Source organism: Saccoglossus kowalevskii, chromosome 9 (genome assembly GCF_978046115.1).
Source record: "Saccoglossus kowalevskii chromosome 9, keSacKowa6.1, whole genome shotgun sequence".
In the NCBI taxonomy this organism is placed as follows: Eukaryota; Metazoa; Hemichordata; class Enteropneusta; family Harrimaniidae; genus Saccoglossus; species Saccoglossus kowalevskii.
This window is the reverse complement of record NC_140649.1, coordinates 36169298-36187856: the sequence shown is the minus strand read 5'-3', so window position 1 is coordinate 36187856 and position 18559 is coordinate 36169298. Positions and strand designations below refer to the sequence as shown.

The window sequence follows — 18559 nt, the reverse complement described above, 5'->3', positions numbered from 1 at the left end:
TAACGTTCCTTGAGTGATGTTTATTTCATAAAATGTTTATACAATTTGGTGTTTCTCTCGCCCAAATCTCGCTTGGTTTGTGCATCTTACGCCCTCAGAAACGGAAGCTTACTTCAGTTCTGAGCTCCGCAACAGCGGATTTATTTTACTACGGAACTTGTACAAATTCGATTGTTTACCTCAACGCAAATCATGATGGACATTCGAGGAACACCAAATACAACAAGCTCTTTGAACAAATGTGTTTACACAAAATGATATCGTGATGGGTTTAGTAAATAATAATCACTAAGTAACACGTTATATTTGTATTAATTAATATTTTTTTTAAAAAAACAGCGAACCACACACTAGAATGTAAATACCTAGAGACCCCAGTGTTTTAAGGTTGCATTCACAAGCTACAAATATGCAAACAAATCTGAAATATTAAAAATAGATATCTTGCTTTGTCCTTTCCACCTATTCTTGTGAGTACTATAGTTTCGTATCTCTCAGACTGAGCCATACATGTAATGTGAATATCAAACTCAGCGAGTGTCCATGGTTACCATATCACTCATTAGTCTGCAGTTAATTTGTCAGTACACATCGACAATCTCAATATATATATTGGAATTCTGCCACACAAATTTGCAGAATGTGAATGCCACTTTAATAGTAGTCTGGGTACCCTGGATTCTGTTCATGACTTGCAAGACAAACTGTTTCAACTCAAAATTCTTTATAAGTGCCCTTTTTGTGGTCTCTCGATCTTATAATTTGTTAGACACTAACAACTAAACTTACCCAAAATTGAATTAGAAATATAAATTAGTATCACAAATAAATTTTACAATTCCCTAACGGAAAGTAACATGACTTTGTTCAAAGCAACCAGTGCATATCAAATGTGTGATTGGTAGTCATTCATAAAATAATTTAAAAAAAAAACGTGAGCAAAATGTGTATACATTATTTCAAATGTCATGCTATACGTAATTTGACATTGAACTCCACCCGAATCATATTTGGCGAACACATCGATCATTTGCATGTTTTCGTCGCCCGTCACCATGCGCAGAGTCCCGATTAGTACGTGATGTCACGTGACACTGCCATTGTATGAAACAAATCGAGTGACGTCGGTCACTTAGGTTGGAACTGACAGATTAGTTGTATATACGTACAAATTAAAAATAGAAATTTAAAAACAAACTCGTCACAAAATGTACAAATATGATGAAGATCAACCTAATGAATCAATAATCGAAGCGATCGTGCTGGTTGGAAATAAGATCCTTCACAAAAAGGGACAAAATTGTTTAGAAATAATTGAACACGGACGTTGTTACAGCCGGGCTTTTCGCACATACAATTTCATAATTGTGTTTAATTGTAGCTTCCCTGTAAGACGAGACGAGGGAATCATGTTTCAAATGATAAATTACATTATACTTGCATGAAAAAAAGATGTCGGACATTCGCCAACCGATATGTGATTATGAACCGATGTAATATACTACTAATTACACAAAATAATTGGTATTTCAATACAGTATAATTTTTCGTAAGGGAAATATTAAACAAAACAGTTCAACTCCAAAAATAACAAACTTTCTTCTTCTCACGGCTGACATATCACTGTCACGTCGTATGACGTATATTCGTACACTTACGCCAGTTGTGGTGAAACCAATATATGGTTGCAAAATTGGAGTTCACAAATAACGAACTATCAAGATATTTTCCATTTTAATGAAAATAGTCTTCGGATTAGTTATAAAGTATGATTTAATTGAATACCGTTCATGAAATAAAATTAAATACTAGACTCAGGCTGTTCACTTTAAACAAAGCTCAACGGGCCAAAATGTCATTTCCAACATAACTGCTACCGCCAAACAGGGCAACGAAAAACAACCGAAATGAAAAATGCTTTTCCTGGAAAACGCAATATCCAAATATTATCCAAACAATTGGACTGATAAAACTGCAACGACTAAAGATGTTAACACCTATTATAACAAAACAGTAGTGAAGCCACATTTATATATTACCAGCTGTCTTCACGGAGATATGATTCGGGAGTTCACTAGTTCGATAATCTGACAATTGTTGCATACACACGCTGATCCCAGCTTTCATTGCGCATGCGTGTCAGATACCAGGCATAAACTGGTGGTAGATGTCAGTATGTGTATTAAGAGTTATTTACTCTTGTATTATAGTTTTACGCTGACAATAAAACCCGTGAATGAAAACACTATAAACATCAAGTTATATGAATTAAGCAATTACAAATCAATCAATCAATAATTCATGTCAAAATTCAACGGATTACAACATCGCAGCAAGAACCTGCTTGCTGTCAAACTTGGAAGCTAAATATCTTGCATTAATTATGTCTCTTTTAAAAATGACAAGGAAAATTCCTAATTTACATCATGAAAAAAAGTTTATAGTCTGCAGTTCTCCTACTTTTTCTATAATATATTGTAAAAAATGTTGCGTTCTGTCCTAATCACAGACGCACAGGCTCTCTTGCCCTGAGACTCGTTCCTTGTATTTACCCAGGTAACCATGGATACGGCGTGGTATAATCAAATGACGACAGTGTTCCCACATTTCGGTCTTTAAATAATCTGTGAGTTCTAGAGTTTTCTTTGCGGCTTGATTTTAGGATTAATAGCTGATTTATTTTGATATGTGAACATTGAAACACCACGATCGTGAAAGCCTGCATTAAGTTTGTCGTAACAAAGAACGTGACTGATGTACATGCATGCGGTGAAAGAAATTGCCAGGGATGGATACTGTATGCGCTTCGCGAGATCGCCACCTCTCATCAATGACACCACTAGTAATTATTGTAGATACGCGATGCCGTAGCAGAATTTCCCTGACGCCTATATTTATTACAACCTGCAATGCCTCATTCACAGCAATGTGTTGGTTAATATATGATCTAAATAAAATGCGACAATAGCGGCCATTACAAAAATGCCAAGTTATGGTGCATTGCGATTCCAGTCTGTACACCAAGAACAGTCAACGAAGTCAAGTAAACTAGGTGACGTGAATGCGATTTTAGTTTGCTTACTGTAAATTACATCAGGAAATAAGTAGTGTACAGTATGCGAACTTAAACTGTGTACAACGTCACAAATTGTGAGATAAATACTGGTACATATGTAAAGGCACAGGAAATTAAATGACATACAAAACGAAAAAAAGACTCACATTGAAGAGAAGAGCCAGGCAAGAGTGCAGTGGTAAGTTTACACGTTGTGTTACGCCATGGCTTGATTATGGAGAGAAGCCTGCATCTAGCAAGTATAGCTACATATTTGCACCATTTTTATTCCTTCGCAATTTCCAGAGCACCGTCATAAAATGTCGGTTAATAAACAAAAAACAAACAGCAGGTCCAAGCGAGCAGCTTATTAAGTGGGAACACATTTCAGTTTCCAGTGATTTGTTTGCCGCCTTTATACAAATTCCATTGATCGTAACTCTGTCCGACTTATTCAACGTTCGTTTCTCGACCACCTCATCAACAATTGTAAAAAAAAATAGGTGTTGATACAACAACCCTGTCTTTTTTACGTCATCACCTCGGTTTACCTTCATATTTGCGTTTATCCATCTGGGCAGTGAGAACCTGCGCCTCTGAGATTAGGGCGAAATATCACCTGTCGTCCAGCTGAGATTGTAATTCAGACACCCGCATTTCCAGTTTGGCCTTTTCGCTCAGAGCTTTACCGAGGCGCTTCGTTAGTTCTCGTTGAGAGTGTCGCCACTTCACTACAAGTTCTTCCTTCGACAGTTGCCTTGGGTCAAATAGAACTGGGTCGTAAGGGTCATATCTGTTTGAATAATCTTCGCCAAACTGAGGGTTTTTAAAAGAACTATTTGCATAATCACGCTGATTTGTTAACAACTGACTGTATCTTGGCAGGTTATCTTCCATCATCATTGGGTGTGTTTCACTCGGTTCATGGTCTTCTTCATCCTCATCCTCCTCATCCTCATCTTCTGTCCACGACCCAAATTTAGTTTGTCCATTATACCTATTTAGAATACCGTGGGCTCCAAGATACTGCTCCGGATGAACGTTACTATTTTCCGAACTTAAACAACGTGGACGGTACCTTCTATCAAAACTGTCAGATTGTTCATGACTTTCAGGATTACCTAAACTGGGATAACATACGTTGTCATCTTCCCCTGGATTAGAGTTCAAACTGAGAAAGCTATCTTGCTCATGCTCATCCCACCTTGTGTTTTCCAATTGTTCTAATTCATTCATTGAGTCTGACGGAGATTGACTGATTACATCGCCGTGTGGAGAAAACCTTACCAACTCTCCCGATGGTGAAAATCGTTGTAAATTGTCGTAGGACGTGTCACTGTCGCTAGGAATGTCTGGCAGACGATTTGGTCGGTAACAATGGAAAGAAGCTTTCCTGGAATCCTGCCTAGCTTCCATCTCTTTCTCCTTCGCTCTATTAAATCCGTTACCATGGTTACTCTCCTCTTGAAGGCTGGGCCTCTTGCTGTCATTTTTTACCCTTGGAATGACAAATAAATAAAGTATTACTACACATGCTTTAACAGCATCAATACCCAATTAATGACCCCAAAATTCATTCAATTCATAGTTCAGTTGTTTCTCAACATTATAAAATGTCGTGCAGATATAAATGGAATGAAATATTTCACGAAAATCTGAGAAAAATGGATATGACTAATTGGCAAACGTGACAAGTTGGCAAATACAGTGGCATTGTTAAGTGGAATAGAAGAATACACGCCAGTCTATTCAACGTATTGTGTACAAGTATGCAACGCATACAACTGAAAAGCGTCCCTGAGATAATGGATATAGATTTGTAAGTATGTGATCTAACTGTCATAACCTTATATTATATGTCAACATCACTTAGAAAAATCCACGGGGAACCTGTGTTTAATGCATATGATAATAAAGATCGCCATGTCATGCAATTCATTTTATCTAACTTCAAAACTTCAAGTTAATTGTAAAGGTTTCCAATGAAATGTCATCTCATGCCAAGCAGTAAGAAAGTATTGTACAGTATAAGTAATAGTTTATTTATAGTATATATTTTCAGTGGAATTTCTTACCATGCAACAGAATCAATGAGATCCTTTAAATTTGCATCTGATCCCATTTCCATGTTCGACTCTCTTCGCATCATCTGAAATTGGAAAATAGGTTTCAAAAAAGAATAAACTTTATTATCCAATAACATATTCATAGGCGTAATGTGGTTTACACTTTATTCTCTTAGAATCAATGCAGGTTGTTATTTAGAATACAAATATAACCTAGAAGCAGTTAATAGGTAAATTAATGCGCTATTTTTATTTTTAAGGAGAATTGAAAATTGATGATGGAAAACGTGCAATGATCCTTACGCCCTTGTGAATGAGTTAATGCACTTATTTGAATTTAGAGCTAGAGATTTGTATTTATCAGCGAAATTCCCATACACCACACGGTAAATCGTAAATAATGCACATATACTCTGAAATCTTGTAAACAAATTTCCTTGTATAAAGATTTACGTTCAGGGAGCCAAACTGATCGGTGCTCAACAATTACTGGCAACTTTATGCATTTGAAGCCACGGATGACGCACCACCTACCGACCTTCTGAATTTGGTTACCGTCAATGGTATACTAACTTAATAAATTAAAACACGCAAGGTTATCACAGCATAATATTACACGTAATCCAACATGTCAATATTGAAAAGTATGTGTTTTGATTCAAGGTTCCCAGAACATGATGTTGCATTATTTGAATAATTAATCACCATTACTATAACTAATCACCATATATTAATGTTATTCCTTATATGCCCTAGTACATTACCCAGGGCTAACAGTTTCACCACGATTGCCAGCATTAATATGTTTACATAAACCGTTAATATTCCCATGTTTTCGATAAACAACATCGGCAATACAGTTGCTGGTATACGCCATACTGCCAGGCAAAGCCAGCAGTTGACTCTCTCTTGCAGCGTCTACAAAATAGACTCTCACCATGAATTCATTGAACGGGATTGCAGTGATTCTGCTGGTCGGGCGTTTTAGTCGCGTAGGAGGAGTGGAAATGGCATTATAGTTTACAGTGGCGACACTAATAAGAAATTGACTCAATCTGTGATGTGGAGGAAGCCTTTTTAGGCACTAATTTAATTCTCGATCAATGAGTACCCGATGTGAAATTGCGTTCACCAGGAATATCTTTACCATTTACTTATGACGGCTTTCTGCGTAAAATAAAACTTTCAAAGATAAGTGTCTGAAAATCATCACTAATCTCGTATTCATCTTTTTCGACCTATTATAACTTACATTCATTCAAATTCAAATCAAACATTGTTTTGTGTAATGCGTCTTTATGCGTCATGATACACTGCCCTATGAAACGAACACTTAAAATGTGTGCACGAACGAAGGCGCCACTCAATCACCAAATGAATATTTTGACGCGTTCTGTTATGTTGCTTGGCGCTGCAAGAGAAGAGTCAACGACTCGCTAGCGCCCTTAGTATTATGCTTAATCACTATTGTGTATCAGCATTTGCATTATTATCCAAGATTACCCGGCGAATTATATTGATTATAACAAAAAGTATGGCAAATTTGATGACATGCTTGCATGGCACTAGAACCTGTAAATGGTCTGCATAGTTTTGGAGAATCCAGTCGATCGGAGCAAAATACTGATAAGAAGTGAAGTGCCATATGTGAGTCACATCTGTAATCGAATCTGCCAATGAGAAAGTTAGATCGTGGCATGCGTAATTCATTGTGTGTTGAATACACCACTTACGTCACTTCTAAAGTCTACTACTGTGTGACCTTGGTAAGTTATATCCATGTCTTGCATGGATCGTCGTGACTGAGAATAAACAAACAACATCAACCAAACGTTAGGTGTACAACCTACCACCGTCAATGCAGTGTCTGCAGTAAATCTATTTGGTGATTATTATACATTCAACAACAAATCTGTATCTATATAACAAACTATACTTACAGACTTTCTTCTGAGTTGTTCTCTCTGAAACATCTTAGTGAATTGTCCCTTCTTAACCATGGTGATCATTTCTTGCATATTAGCCTTAGATGAAACCAAATCTTCTGTATTCACCGCTCTGTGCAAGCGCTGTCGGGTAAAACGTGTCTAATTAAAACACTACAAGGCAAGACGACCGTTTTCTCATAGAATAGTACCACCATATATAACTGCGCATGTGTGCGGTGAGTCCCACCAAACAGGAACAATAGTCAGGATTATTGCTTGTATGTCATATTACGTTTGACAACTGCGTATACATCAGATACTGAAACAAACTCGCATATGCGCAATTATGACCACATTATCCGTTTAATAAAACATTTTCTAATCACTTATTCTATATTACTACACTCCTATCAGTTATTGTGCACGCAAATGTGGTAATGTGTGCACGTGAAGGCTGCTTGGATATAGGAGAAGATATTATCGTAGCATTGTTTGAATAACTGAATATATAATCTCTTTTAAAATTATGCAAACACAATGTCAAATTAGAAAGTGCAATACAGCTAAATAATAAATATTTGTTTATTCTTCTTATTACAAAACTTTTGCGATCTAGAGAAAGTGCGCGTTCCAATGAACACCCACAACGTAGCAATCTTTGTCACACTCTTGTTTCTCCATGGCGTCTAATCGATTATGCACACAATTGGTTTCCTCTGTTACAAGCTAAAGTGTGTCGCATTTTTAAACGAGCAAACCAGGCATTTAGTGGCAAACTACACATAAAATAATGAAATACTTTTTTTCTACGAGGCAGTATGTATTATGTCTCTCCAACTAATAGCGCCCTCTAGTGACAGCGTCATAAAGATTTTTGATAGATTTCACTATATTCTAGATGACTAACGACTGCACAACCAAACATATGTAGATTTAAACAACATTGTCGCCACCCATAAACGTCGTATTGACGTCACAGAAGGGATTAGTCGCAGGGGGCACAATTTGTGGGAATGGTGTAGTATGATTACCTGACTTAATACGAGCCAATTCCTTTTGTCGGGTTGAGAATGTAGGCGAGGAACTGCGTAGTTATACATGATGTATTCCAGAAGAAGAATCATACCTCCGACGCCAATTCCAAACAGCAGCATTATAAACAACCCTATGAGGAATCGGAGAGTGAAGGTAATAATCTATTCTAGAGTTTAGTTCTGTCTATTTATGTACCTGTTTCAAAGTGTAGCAAAATAGAAGTCGAAAATCTGTTATCTTCTCTGCTATCGTTAGTATGGTGTGTAGAATTACTGCGGTGGTGTGACCGCTTATAATCACATACATATACAACGCAAACGAAGGTACAGGTATTTGAAGAAGAAACACAGATTAGAAGCACAACTGAAGCTTGTCACACTGTGGTGTGCCACGTGAGGTATTTGCGAATATCAGTTGCGCAATGTAATCGCAAAAACAATCATGTAAACAATCTAATTAGTAGAAGTTGTTGCATCTTAACATAATCATGTAGGTAAATATGTACTGCTTACCTGCTACATGTGCCAATCGGACCTTGTTATCTCCAATGTCACTTGAACCGAGGTCGCCCTCTTTGTAGCATATCATTGTCCCAAACCATTTCTGCTGCAATTCTTCCAAATAACCATCCGTTTCGTATTCTAGTATGTGTAATGACAAAGGCTCTTTCATGGTGGAACCTTGAGGAAAAAAATAAAAGTGTGGCCGACGCATTAAAGAAAGTGGAAGTATGAACTATTTAATTTGCATGTATTGTGTGGTCATGTTTGTTATGATAAATGATCTACACACAGCGGGGTATACCTAGAAAGTACAAGTACTCAAATTTACAAGTACTCTGTTACAGCATAGTCTTGCAATAATGCATAGTTACATAAACACCAATAAGGGTAAAAACAAATTACTTTTACTCTGGCTTTGTTTACATTATAATTGTCTCAACCCATATGTTTATCTTATCACTCATAACTAAATGGTCACGATATGACCACGACTGATACAGGTTCACCAAAGTTACCCACACATAACATATCAACACTATCCGGTTGGCAGTATTTAGAAAGATGTCAAAAATATCATCTTTTACTAGAAATGATAATAATATTCGCTAAAGTTAGAAAATTGAAGATATCGTCACGAAATGAACAAATATGTCAGAAGTCCACCCAAACTACATACCATGTATCGAAGCAGTTGAGCTGTTAGTTTTAAAGAAGAAGTCGAAAATATCATATTAACCAGAAATGAAAATAATGGCTAAAAATAGAGAACTGAAGATGCAATTGTTGGTGGACGATGGACGACAGAGGATGACAGACAATCACCTTCGGTGACAATGAAGCTAAAAAACACATTTAGTAGCGGTTTAGTCTTGAGTAAGACCCTCCCAACCGCTTTCCCACCTAATTATTCTAATTAACAACATAATTAAATTATTTTAAAATCTTCTGGTGCTTCAGAACCGTTTCCATAGAAATGATGTTGGTAGAATTCCAAATTCACGCATAGCAGTGTGATATAAACAACTATTTTGTGGCGTATTACGTATGCGGGCAAGTTATATGTAGGTTATAAACAGTACGCCCTGGTATTCAGTTGCGTATATAAAACGTCTCTGGGAAAGATTTGCTTATATTGAACTAAAAACCTCACTTACGCTCGGGTACAACTCCTGGTATATTTTTTCCCAGAAAGGTCTTATATCTGCTAACAAATACTCTCGATTGGTAATATCACACGATTGCTGAATTGTGATGTTTATTTTTGTTCCGTTTTAACAGCATTTCCACACCCTTTAGTGCAAAGAACAATCCCAAATGATTGAGGAGCACCTGGTTAGAGTGTTAGCTGAACTTGATAGAGGAGCTCACATCGGATGACCATTTGTGTAATACGGTTGTTTGATGATATTGTAATATGCTTGCTAAAATCTATTGATTGTTGTCAGTATTTTTTAAAGATACACGAAATCGATTTGTCCTGATATTATTATCGAAGCCTCTAAAAATAGCTTCTACAGTGAATCGAGTAAATTTATTGAATTGTTTAAAATAGTCAACTTTATTGATAATCTTTGTTTTTTCTTTAACTTACGTAATGTAAACTGAATATAAAGAATCAATCAAGTTCATATTCGATATATAAAGAATACAATATGACTTCTCGAGTATTTATGTGAAATGTTTGATGCAATGAATAATATTCAAAAAGATTTTCCACGATACAGTATGCGAGACATGGTGGACGGAATCAGTTGGTGACATTGTCCACTGAAATATTCTGACTCCTGCTATAAATGGAGAAATAACAATCTCTAAATATTGATGCGGTTTACATATACACTTGACACTATAGGTAAACGATTAGCAAGGTAAAAGGGTACGCACAAGAATAGAAACATAACTTGATCCACAACTATATGTTATTAAAAATACACACGCAAAAAATACAGCAGTTTAATAATAATATACAATTTTTACTGTACTAAAGTAAGTGCCCGGGGGGGGGGGGAGATAACACGACATATTCGGAACATTTAAGGTGTAAGGTGTAATATAATACAGGGCGGGACGTGAAATGAATATCCATGTTGTGTAGATGATAGTTAGTTACTCCTCTTCGCTCCGGTGGAGCATAAGGCGCAAATCTCCTCCAGCCGTCACTGTCCTGCGTAAGCCATCCTATTTCATTCCAGGTCCTCCCTGCTGCCTTCAACTCATCTTCCACAATCCTTATCCAGGAACTCCGCCTCTCTTTCTCTTCCAAGGTGTTGTCCATCTCAATGCAGCGTGATGGTGTCTGGTTCTGCCCATCTTTAGCACATGCCCCAGCTATCTCCAGCGTCTCTGCTTCACCTCAGCTGTGATGTTATTGATGCAGGTGCGCCTGTAGACTTCTAAGTTGGTGGCATGCTGTTCCCAGCGAATTGTGCCACAGACACTGGTTTTGGTTGTACTTCTGTTCTTCATTTTCATTATCTTGGTCTTGTTTTGGTGGATCTTGAGTCCCACACTCTTTGCTGTTTTGTCCACTTTATCTGTCTTTTCCTGGATGTCCTTCTGGGAGAGAAGGGCAATGTTATGGGCAAAGTCACATTCCTCCAGTCTGGTGGTCAGTCCCAAGTCCTCGTTGCTTGTCACTGGTGGCCTTCCTCATTACCGAGTCAATGATGATAAGAAAGAGGGTGGGTGATATCATACAGCCCTGTCTGACTCCTGTCTTCAAATGGAACAATTATGTTGCTGTCCATCATGATTTACACAGCACTGGTTGTTCGCATGTCCTTGGGAAGCCATAAGCCTCAAGGATTTCCCATAATGATGGGTGGTGGATGCTGTCGAATAATAAGTCGATGTAGTTGATGTATAATGATGAGTTCCACACACGGAACTGCTCGACTATGGTACACAGGAGGAAGATCTGGTCAATACATCCCCTTCCAGCTCTGAAGCCTGCCTGCCTGCTAGGATCCTCTCAATACCTTGTCGTAGTCTCTGTATCAGTACACGACACAAGATCTTTCCTGACACCGAAAGTAGGTTTATTCCCCAGTTGCTGCAGACTGATAAGTCGACTTTCTTGGGTAGTTTAACAATAATTCCTCTTTTTCAGGCTCCAGGAACCTTTTCCAATTCCCATACTTTGTTGACAAGTTTATTTAAGGCTCTGGCACTGGTGATGGGGTCTTCCTTCAGCATGTCTGCAGTGATTTCATCTTCTCCAGGGGCCCGATTTCCCTTTGTCTGTTGAATAGCCTTCTTTATCTCTTGTTCTGTGATGTTTCCACGTTTCATTTCTATGCTGTAGCCAGTTCTTTTAATATCTGCCGCTTCTTCTGAGTCGGGTCTGTTCAGTATGTCTCTGAAGTATTCCGCCCATGTGTTTAGCTTTTCCTCTTCTGTCATCAGCACTTTCCCATTCTTGTCTTTTACTACTGTTGTTCTATTAGCAAAGCCACCCCTGAAAGTCTTGCTGATCTTGTACACTGTCTTGGTGTCTTTTTGCTGCTTCTTGCGCGTCTGTTGCTAATTTCTCCATAAATTCTCTCTTGTCCTTTCTAGCACTCTTTTTCACAGTAGTGTTCGAAACACGGTATGCGTCTTTTTTCTTCCTTTCCTCTTAGCGTTTGTTGTTTCACTACTTTTCTTTCCTTTATGAGCTCCAAAGTGTTCTCTGAGATCCACTCTTTCCTTTCCTTTCCTTTCTTCTGTAACCAAGCACCTCCTGTTCAGTGTCAGAAAATGTCTTCTGTATCCTGTCACATAGAATGTTGATGTCATCTAAAGGTGTATCCCCCAAGACTTGGAATCGGTTGGAAAGTTTGGGTGCGCACGTCAGGCCTTTACCCACCAGTCACTACACATGAGCGGAAAATGTAAACAAATGCGACGTCCTATACACGAACGAGTGATGTAAATTATCTTCACGAAAATGCTTTGCGTATTTATTGCTCCACATACCACGCACAAGCACAAAAATGATCATGAGGATTTACACATTCCTCAAAGTAAATTTAAAAATTTTTAAAAACACAATGTTTGTTTATTCTACACTTCGATTTAGTGTACTACTGACTATGAATAGAAAACACAACTTATATAAAAGGTTGCTGATCAGTGTTGAAATATGTATCTAATTATCTTCATACTTTTCATCATTCTCCTTGTTCATTAAAATAGCATAATAATAATATATTTCCCAATGTTCAAAAATTGCCACAACAATATTACCCTAGCCTTGTTTAGTTATCTGGTAGTTATCGACCTGCAAGTCATATAAACTTTCTGTATTATTACAAACACTAAAAAGCTTTTAGTACAATTGGAGTATTATAGGTTGAGTCGTTATTATTGTTTGAAAACAAATCATTCACTAAAATTATTTTTCAACCTCAGATATAAATTATAATTGACAAATGTATTAAAATGACGAAAAGGTTTTCAAACAAGCTGACTTGAATACATCATGGAGACCATAGTGGCACCCACTCATCATGTTATTTGGAATTTTTTATAGCATACGCGTTTTGTACATTACATTAATTGAAGGAGCTTAAGTTTTAGTCGGTGTAGATTTTTCGTGTGTCTGTCTGTGTACTGTAAGTAGGATAACTGAAAAAGTTGTAAACCAGGGAGGTTGTCTTTGACATAGATGCACATTTATTCAACATCATGATTTTTCATTTTTACTCAGAAAGGTTTCCAAGAAGAGTTTGTCCTTGAAAAAAGTTAGAATTTGTAAGAGGAAACAAGAATTGAAAAAGAGAATATTTTAAATGACTATTACTGTTAGATAATTAAAAGTGACAAGGAAAGGAATATGACATTGCAAGAAAACGCAGACGAATTTGTTATTTTATTTGAATAATATCAACTTTTTCATACTATTCTAGAAGATAATTGCATGAACAGTTGGCAGTAAATGTTCACTGATATCCAAATTCTCAAATATATTGTCATTCAAATGAATTGTTTGCAAAAACAAAACTACATACACATATCACATTGTGCTTATACAATAATGTATAAAGAAAGGATGACGTTTACATATATTACAAGGCCATGTTACTTTGTCGTTTTATACCATGATAGCATTATTCTTAGTTGCACCAAGACAATACTAGCAACTTTTCGAAGTTGATTCCCTCACGCATCTATCACTAGTCAATACAACTGGATGGCGAGCTGATGTCCTAGTTGTGAATTCAGATATGTCTTATCAAATCCGAGTTCTGTCTCCCTGGTCAAAATATATCTATTCACTGGGCGTTTCAAGTGTGACCCTGTGTAACAGGGGTTAAACCATCGACCATGTAATAAAGTAAACGATGTACTGGTTCAATTGCTTGACAGTAGGAGGTAGTCACCCATGTAACACAGACGCACAGGTCAGCCAGAGTGACGGAACGTGGAATTGCTAAATAGCTAAATCAGAGCCTCAGTAAACTCAGTAAAATGATTTGTTTCCGTATGAATGTCTTGAACATTTCTAAAAATAGATATATTATATGATATGTGATATACCTATTAAATAACATCCTGAAATGTTTTTTTTTTAATTGGATTGTTTGATCAGTATTCAAGACAAGATGTAGATACTATTTTCTAAACTTAGTGTTTGTGACTGTGGTGACGCGAGCATGAATGTACAGGTGTTGTGCTGTGCGTGAAGTTATTATCTTGCAGAGGATATTGTTCGTAATTTGTATTTTGCCAACTTATAATAACAATATGCCCAATGTAGTGATGATATAATTCTACAAAACACAAATATGAAAAAACACAGATATGATCAAAAATTACTTGGCGATAAGTAATAATTAACGTTACGTATTCGTGTGTACAGCCGAATTCCGTGGTGTTATGTGATTAATTAGTTAATAGCATTGTTGACCTACAGATATAAGGTGCATCCAGGGTTTAGATTTGGTTTGAACAATGTAGATAATAAATGCCTTTCTATTCCATCACAGAACATATTTATCGATGCTACTATACCTTCCATTATAATCAAGTTACATTAACATAGGTTTTGAGGCCAATTTATTTATATTAAAAGTATTTATAATTATTCAGTGGGTGTATCTGAATGCTGAATGTGTTGAGTACATTACAATTGCAGAAAAAAAATTGCATTAGTTAAAGTCTACGAACCTTCGTTTTGTGGCAGAGAACTAGAAAAGATTATACAAATAAACAATGTTCTCACAGTTAGGCTTGGACCACCACACGAAAAAAAAACGAAATTCCTACGATTGCAAAAAAGACCTGACAATAATAAATATAAAGCTTTTCAGAAAATAAGCAATAATCTTGATTTTTACAATTTGGTTTAATATTTTTTATGTTGTTGCTCACAAAGACAATAGTATCACCGAATCAACATCAAATTTTGAGCCATTCAGTTTGTTAATAATTCATAATTTAAAATTATAAGGCGAGTACTTATTGTCACGATTATTAAAAAACTATGATGAATACTATTTTGTTTTATGAAAAAAACTTTAAGATGAATTCTATAGAATAAATAGTATTTCCCACTTAAAAACAAGTTAATGACTAGTTTTGAGGTAACATTTTTGCCACTATTTAGTAGGTTGAATGTTCGCAGACGACTTCAATATTGTTTTAGTTAAGACACCAATCCGGTCAAAACAACACATAATAATTTACATAATAATACGATTAAATCAATGACCATTGACAAACTTTAAAAGCTAAACAAAGAAAGTGGGTTCTAGGAAATGTTTAATCTAAAAAAATACAATCATTAACATCATTGAATTACTGTCACCGAAAACGCTCTATTAGTCAAATATCAATTCACGTCCACGCTGGAAAATTCACTTCGCATTCAGTATTTCTTTTTACGGTGACATTAATTTTATACTTTTGATTTGCCCACCAGATACACCATGTATGAGGTTTTCACAATCAATAGTTCGCATGGTTTACTATATATAAACAATAATGCCACTATTACATTCATTTGTGATGTATTGTGAACCTTTCTGGATACTATTTTTAACTTTCCATAACTTTTCAACAAAGTCCTGTTTGCATGTAAAATTTATAGACACATAGAAGATTTTACATTTCAAATAACATCACTAAGTATGATCTAAGTATGAAGCAGAAAAATCAAAGCCTCTTTAACTGAATTTCATTGAAACTTGGAATTGTATTGGAATATATAAAATTAAAGCATTTGAAAACTGTCCAGTATGTTTGCGTTAGATTGCCATGTTAGACAAAAAGATAAACAAAATGGCGATCGACACATCAAGAATATCTCATATAGTTGTTGTAGAACTCATATGAATCACCCACAACTAGGACTTAATAGATAAGCTGACGAAGGACTGTGAGTGACTCTTGGTATATATTATATTCAATCTCACCTTTTGGAAGTCCAATACCATAGCCTTCTTCTCCAAATGGTTTACCAACACTAACTAGCTGGCACTCAGGATCGTTAGCCATACGGTATTCAATCACAGGCGAATCGTATATAAATGCGTCTAATTTTCCACTCCTTAAGATCATTAGCACAATTTTAAAAATCAATTTAAAGAGAAAGATATGGTTAAGCATTTACAGAATTAATGTAGTTCAGAAAATTGAATCCCTGCAATGCGCATGTCAGCACTAATAGTGTTATATGTCCAAACGACAGTGGAAGGGAAAAAATACAAATCAACTCTTTTAATAAAGTGTATGAGTTGTTAGCGCCAGGGTATTCATAGGCAACTGTCGGATATTGCAGAAAAAAATAACATCATTGGTGACAAAAGTGATAACTATAAAGAGTAAGTTGTCATGAAGACCAAGAGAAGGAAAAAATAAAAAGCATTATGGTTTACACAGCAAAAGTAACAACTGTCCTTCCCTTTCATCAATGTCACTTTGAACTCTACCATTATGTATACCACAATGCATTGCATTGCTTGTTTCCAAAATCATGTTTATAACAATGATTCATGTAGGTGTATTTTGTGAATTAAATGAAAATTATCATCAATAGAATTGTAACTAAATAAAGATATGATTTTTTCACGCATATTTCAAAGAGTGCCAAAGTGCCAAAGTGCCAAGGATCCACAGATAATACTTGAACTGTGGAATACCCTTAAGAAAAAAATAAAAGTAACATCAGTATATTTCGCTATTATTTTGTAAAAAAGTTAATAAGCATTAAAAAATAATACATTATAGCCATGCCTGAAGCAAAATTAATGAAGGAACAAAATAAGGTTTGAGCATATAGTGCAAGGAAAGGACATTTCAAACATTAAACGTACAGAGACGACTTAGTTTTACCTAAGCATAAATTAACACATATACACAACGAAAACGTGGTTTCAACACATATCTCCAAAAAGGTTAGTGAATATTGCCATATCAAGGAGGAAAACGCATAAAAAGAAGAACCGTTATATACAAGTTAGTTGAGAAATAAAGTCTGCTTATTGAATGTTTTTTAAAGGTGTCAGCAGCCATAATATACGCCATCTTGAACAACGAGCAGACGACGTCCACATATCCAGGATCATGCGAAGTTCATGCAACGTTTACGATTGCCAGACACGTGGCAATAATGAAATGAAGTAGTGCACACTCTTATTATTTCCATTTCTCGATTCAGGATTTGGGTAACAATTGTCCAGTTTTGTTGCCGCGAACCGCCACTATGCATGCGTAGACTTCAGTTTTACGACCCTGTCTAGGTAACGCCCTATGACATGAAAACACATGGGGAGTAACAAAACCGTCACTACCAGTCAAGGCAACCTCTATGTAGACGAGGGAGCCTACCCTAGACAGACTGAAGATAAGGTATTACGTAACGACAGGGTGGTAAAGCATAGTCTTCAGTGAGAGGTCCTGGACAATTTTAACAGTATCAATATCAACCCATTCTTTGTGGCGCTCTCCCAATGCAAGAGTGGTCATATACAAGGATAAGAAGGATATGATTGTATACATTAGAGTATTAGTTTGATTTGCAATATTGTAACTTTAGAGAACGTGATTAAATTTGACGGTACGCAAGTTATAGGGAGGTTATGTGTTTTTAATGACAAAGGCATTAGTTAGACTAAAGTGACTTACTAGAGGGGCGGAATTGGAATGCCACCAATCGACCACACGATCACATTCTCAGAAATGAACGTCCTATTTGCATCTCAATTACATACAGTGCTTTAGCTACTTTCATTTCAATGTCCTGCATTGGAAGAGCTTTAAAGAATTGTCAATGTTAATACCGACCCATTTCCCGAATTCGCGAAAATGTGTCCCTCGAGTGTGCATTTACTCACTTCAATTTCGCCATAGCTTCCTCGGTGCAGTCCTGAATGTAGTTGTCCATGAATTTCGCCAGCTTTGGGTGATTTCGAGTTAGGTACACTTGAATACTACTACCCGTTACTGTGCCGATCGTCAGTGAACCATCTGGGGAATGAACCTTCGAGTTGCCATGACAATAAAGTACAACAAAACAAGCTTTGGTGAGAAGTAACGATATTGACAGGGAGGTAGCGGGAGATGTGCGTTGACTGAAGTTCCCACTGTAAAAATTCGCCGGGATTTATTTGTTTTCAGCAATTGATATACGTTAAGCTCACACACAAATATATAAGTGTGGAAAAATCGCTAATATCAATTTGGAGATATTCATCCTAAATTGAAACAAACCAGGACAGAATTGATAAAGTGGAAACGCTCAGCAAATGGGCAAACGAATATCATCTTGTCACAGGGATATTCCTCAGGCGCTGCTGGAGGTCAAATGATGATAATAACATCATTCAGCCCCCAGCAAAGTTACCCAATAAATTATTCAGGATACAGCACTCACTTAATATGCTCTATAGCCTGATCTGCGTCCTCCACGTTAAATGGTTCCATAAACCTGCCCACGTCAGGCCAGTTCTCCATTATGTAGTTCTCGCAGCTGGAACCATTCTGGGTTGC

General features: G+C 36.5%; 1 protein-coding gene across 1 annotated transcript; it reads right to left on the bottom strand.

Annotated features, from left to right (window-relative positions):
* LOC102809516 (uncharacterized) lies at nucleotides 1–18559 on the bottom strand. The gene is made up of 7 exons (XM_078008665.2): nucleotides 18444–18559; nucleotides 15985–16118; nucleotides 8597–8764; nucleotides 8081–8214; nucleotides 7062–7190; nucleotides 5131–5204; nucleotides 1–4553 (listed from the first exon to the last, which is right to left on the bottom strand). The coding sequence occupies exons 1-7, from the start codon at nucleotides 18521–18523 to the stop codon at nucleotides 3671–3673; spliced, it is 1602 nt and encodes a 533-aa protein (XP_077864791.2). The 5' UTR covers nucleotides 18524–18559; the 3' UTR covers nucleotides 1–3670.

What these genes read in the sequence shown, in the direction of transcription:
- LOC102809516 (XM_078008665.2), bottom strand. Translation starts at nt 18,523, where the DNA reads ATGGAGAACTGGCCTGACGTGGGCAGGTTTATGGAACCATTTAACGTG. An exon ending in TGGTATTGGACTTCCAAAAG is followed by an intron (nt 8,765 to 15,984) that starts GTGAGATTGAAT and finishes TTTTTCCTCAAG; the next exon opens with GTTCCACCATGAAAGAGCCT. An exon ending in CTCATTGATTCTGTTGCATG is followed by an intron (nt 4,554 to 5,130) that starts GTAAGAAATTCC and finishes TGTCATTCCAAG; the next exon opens with GGTAAAAAATGACAGCAAGA.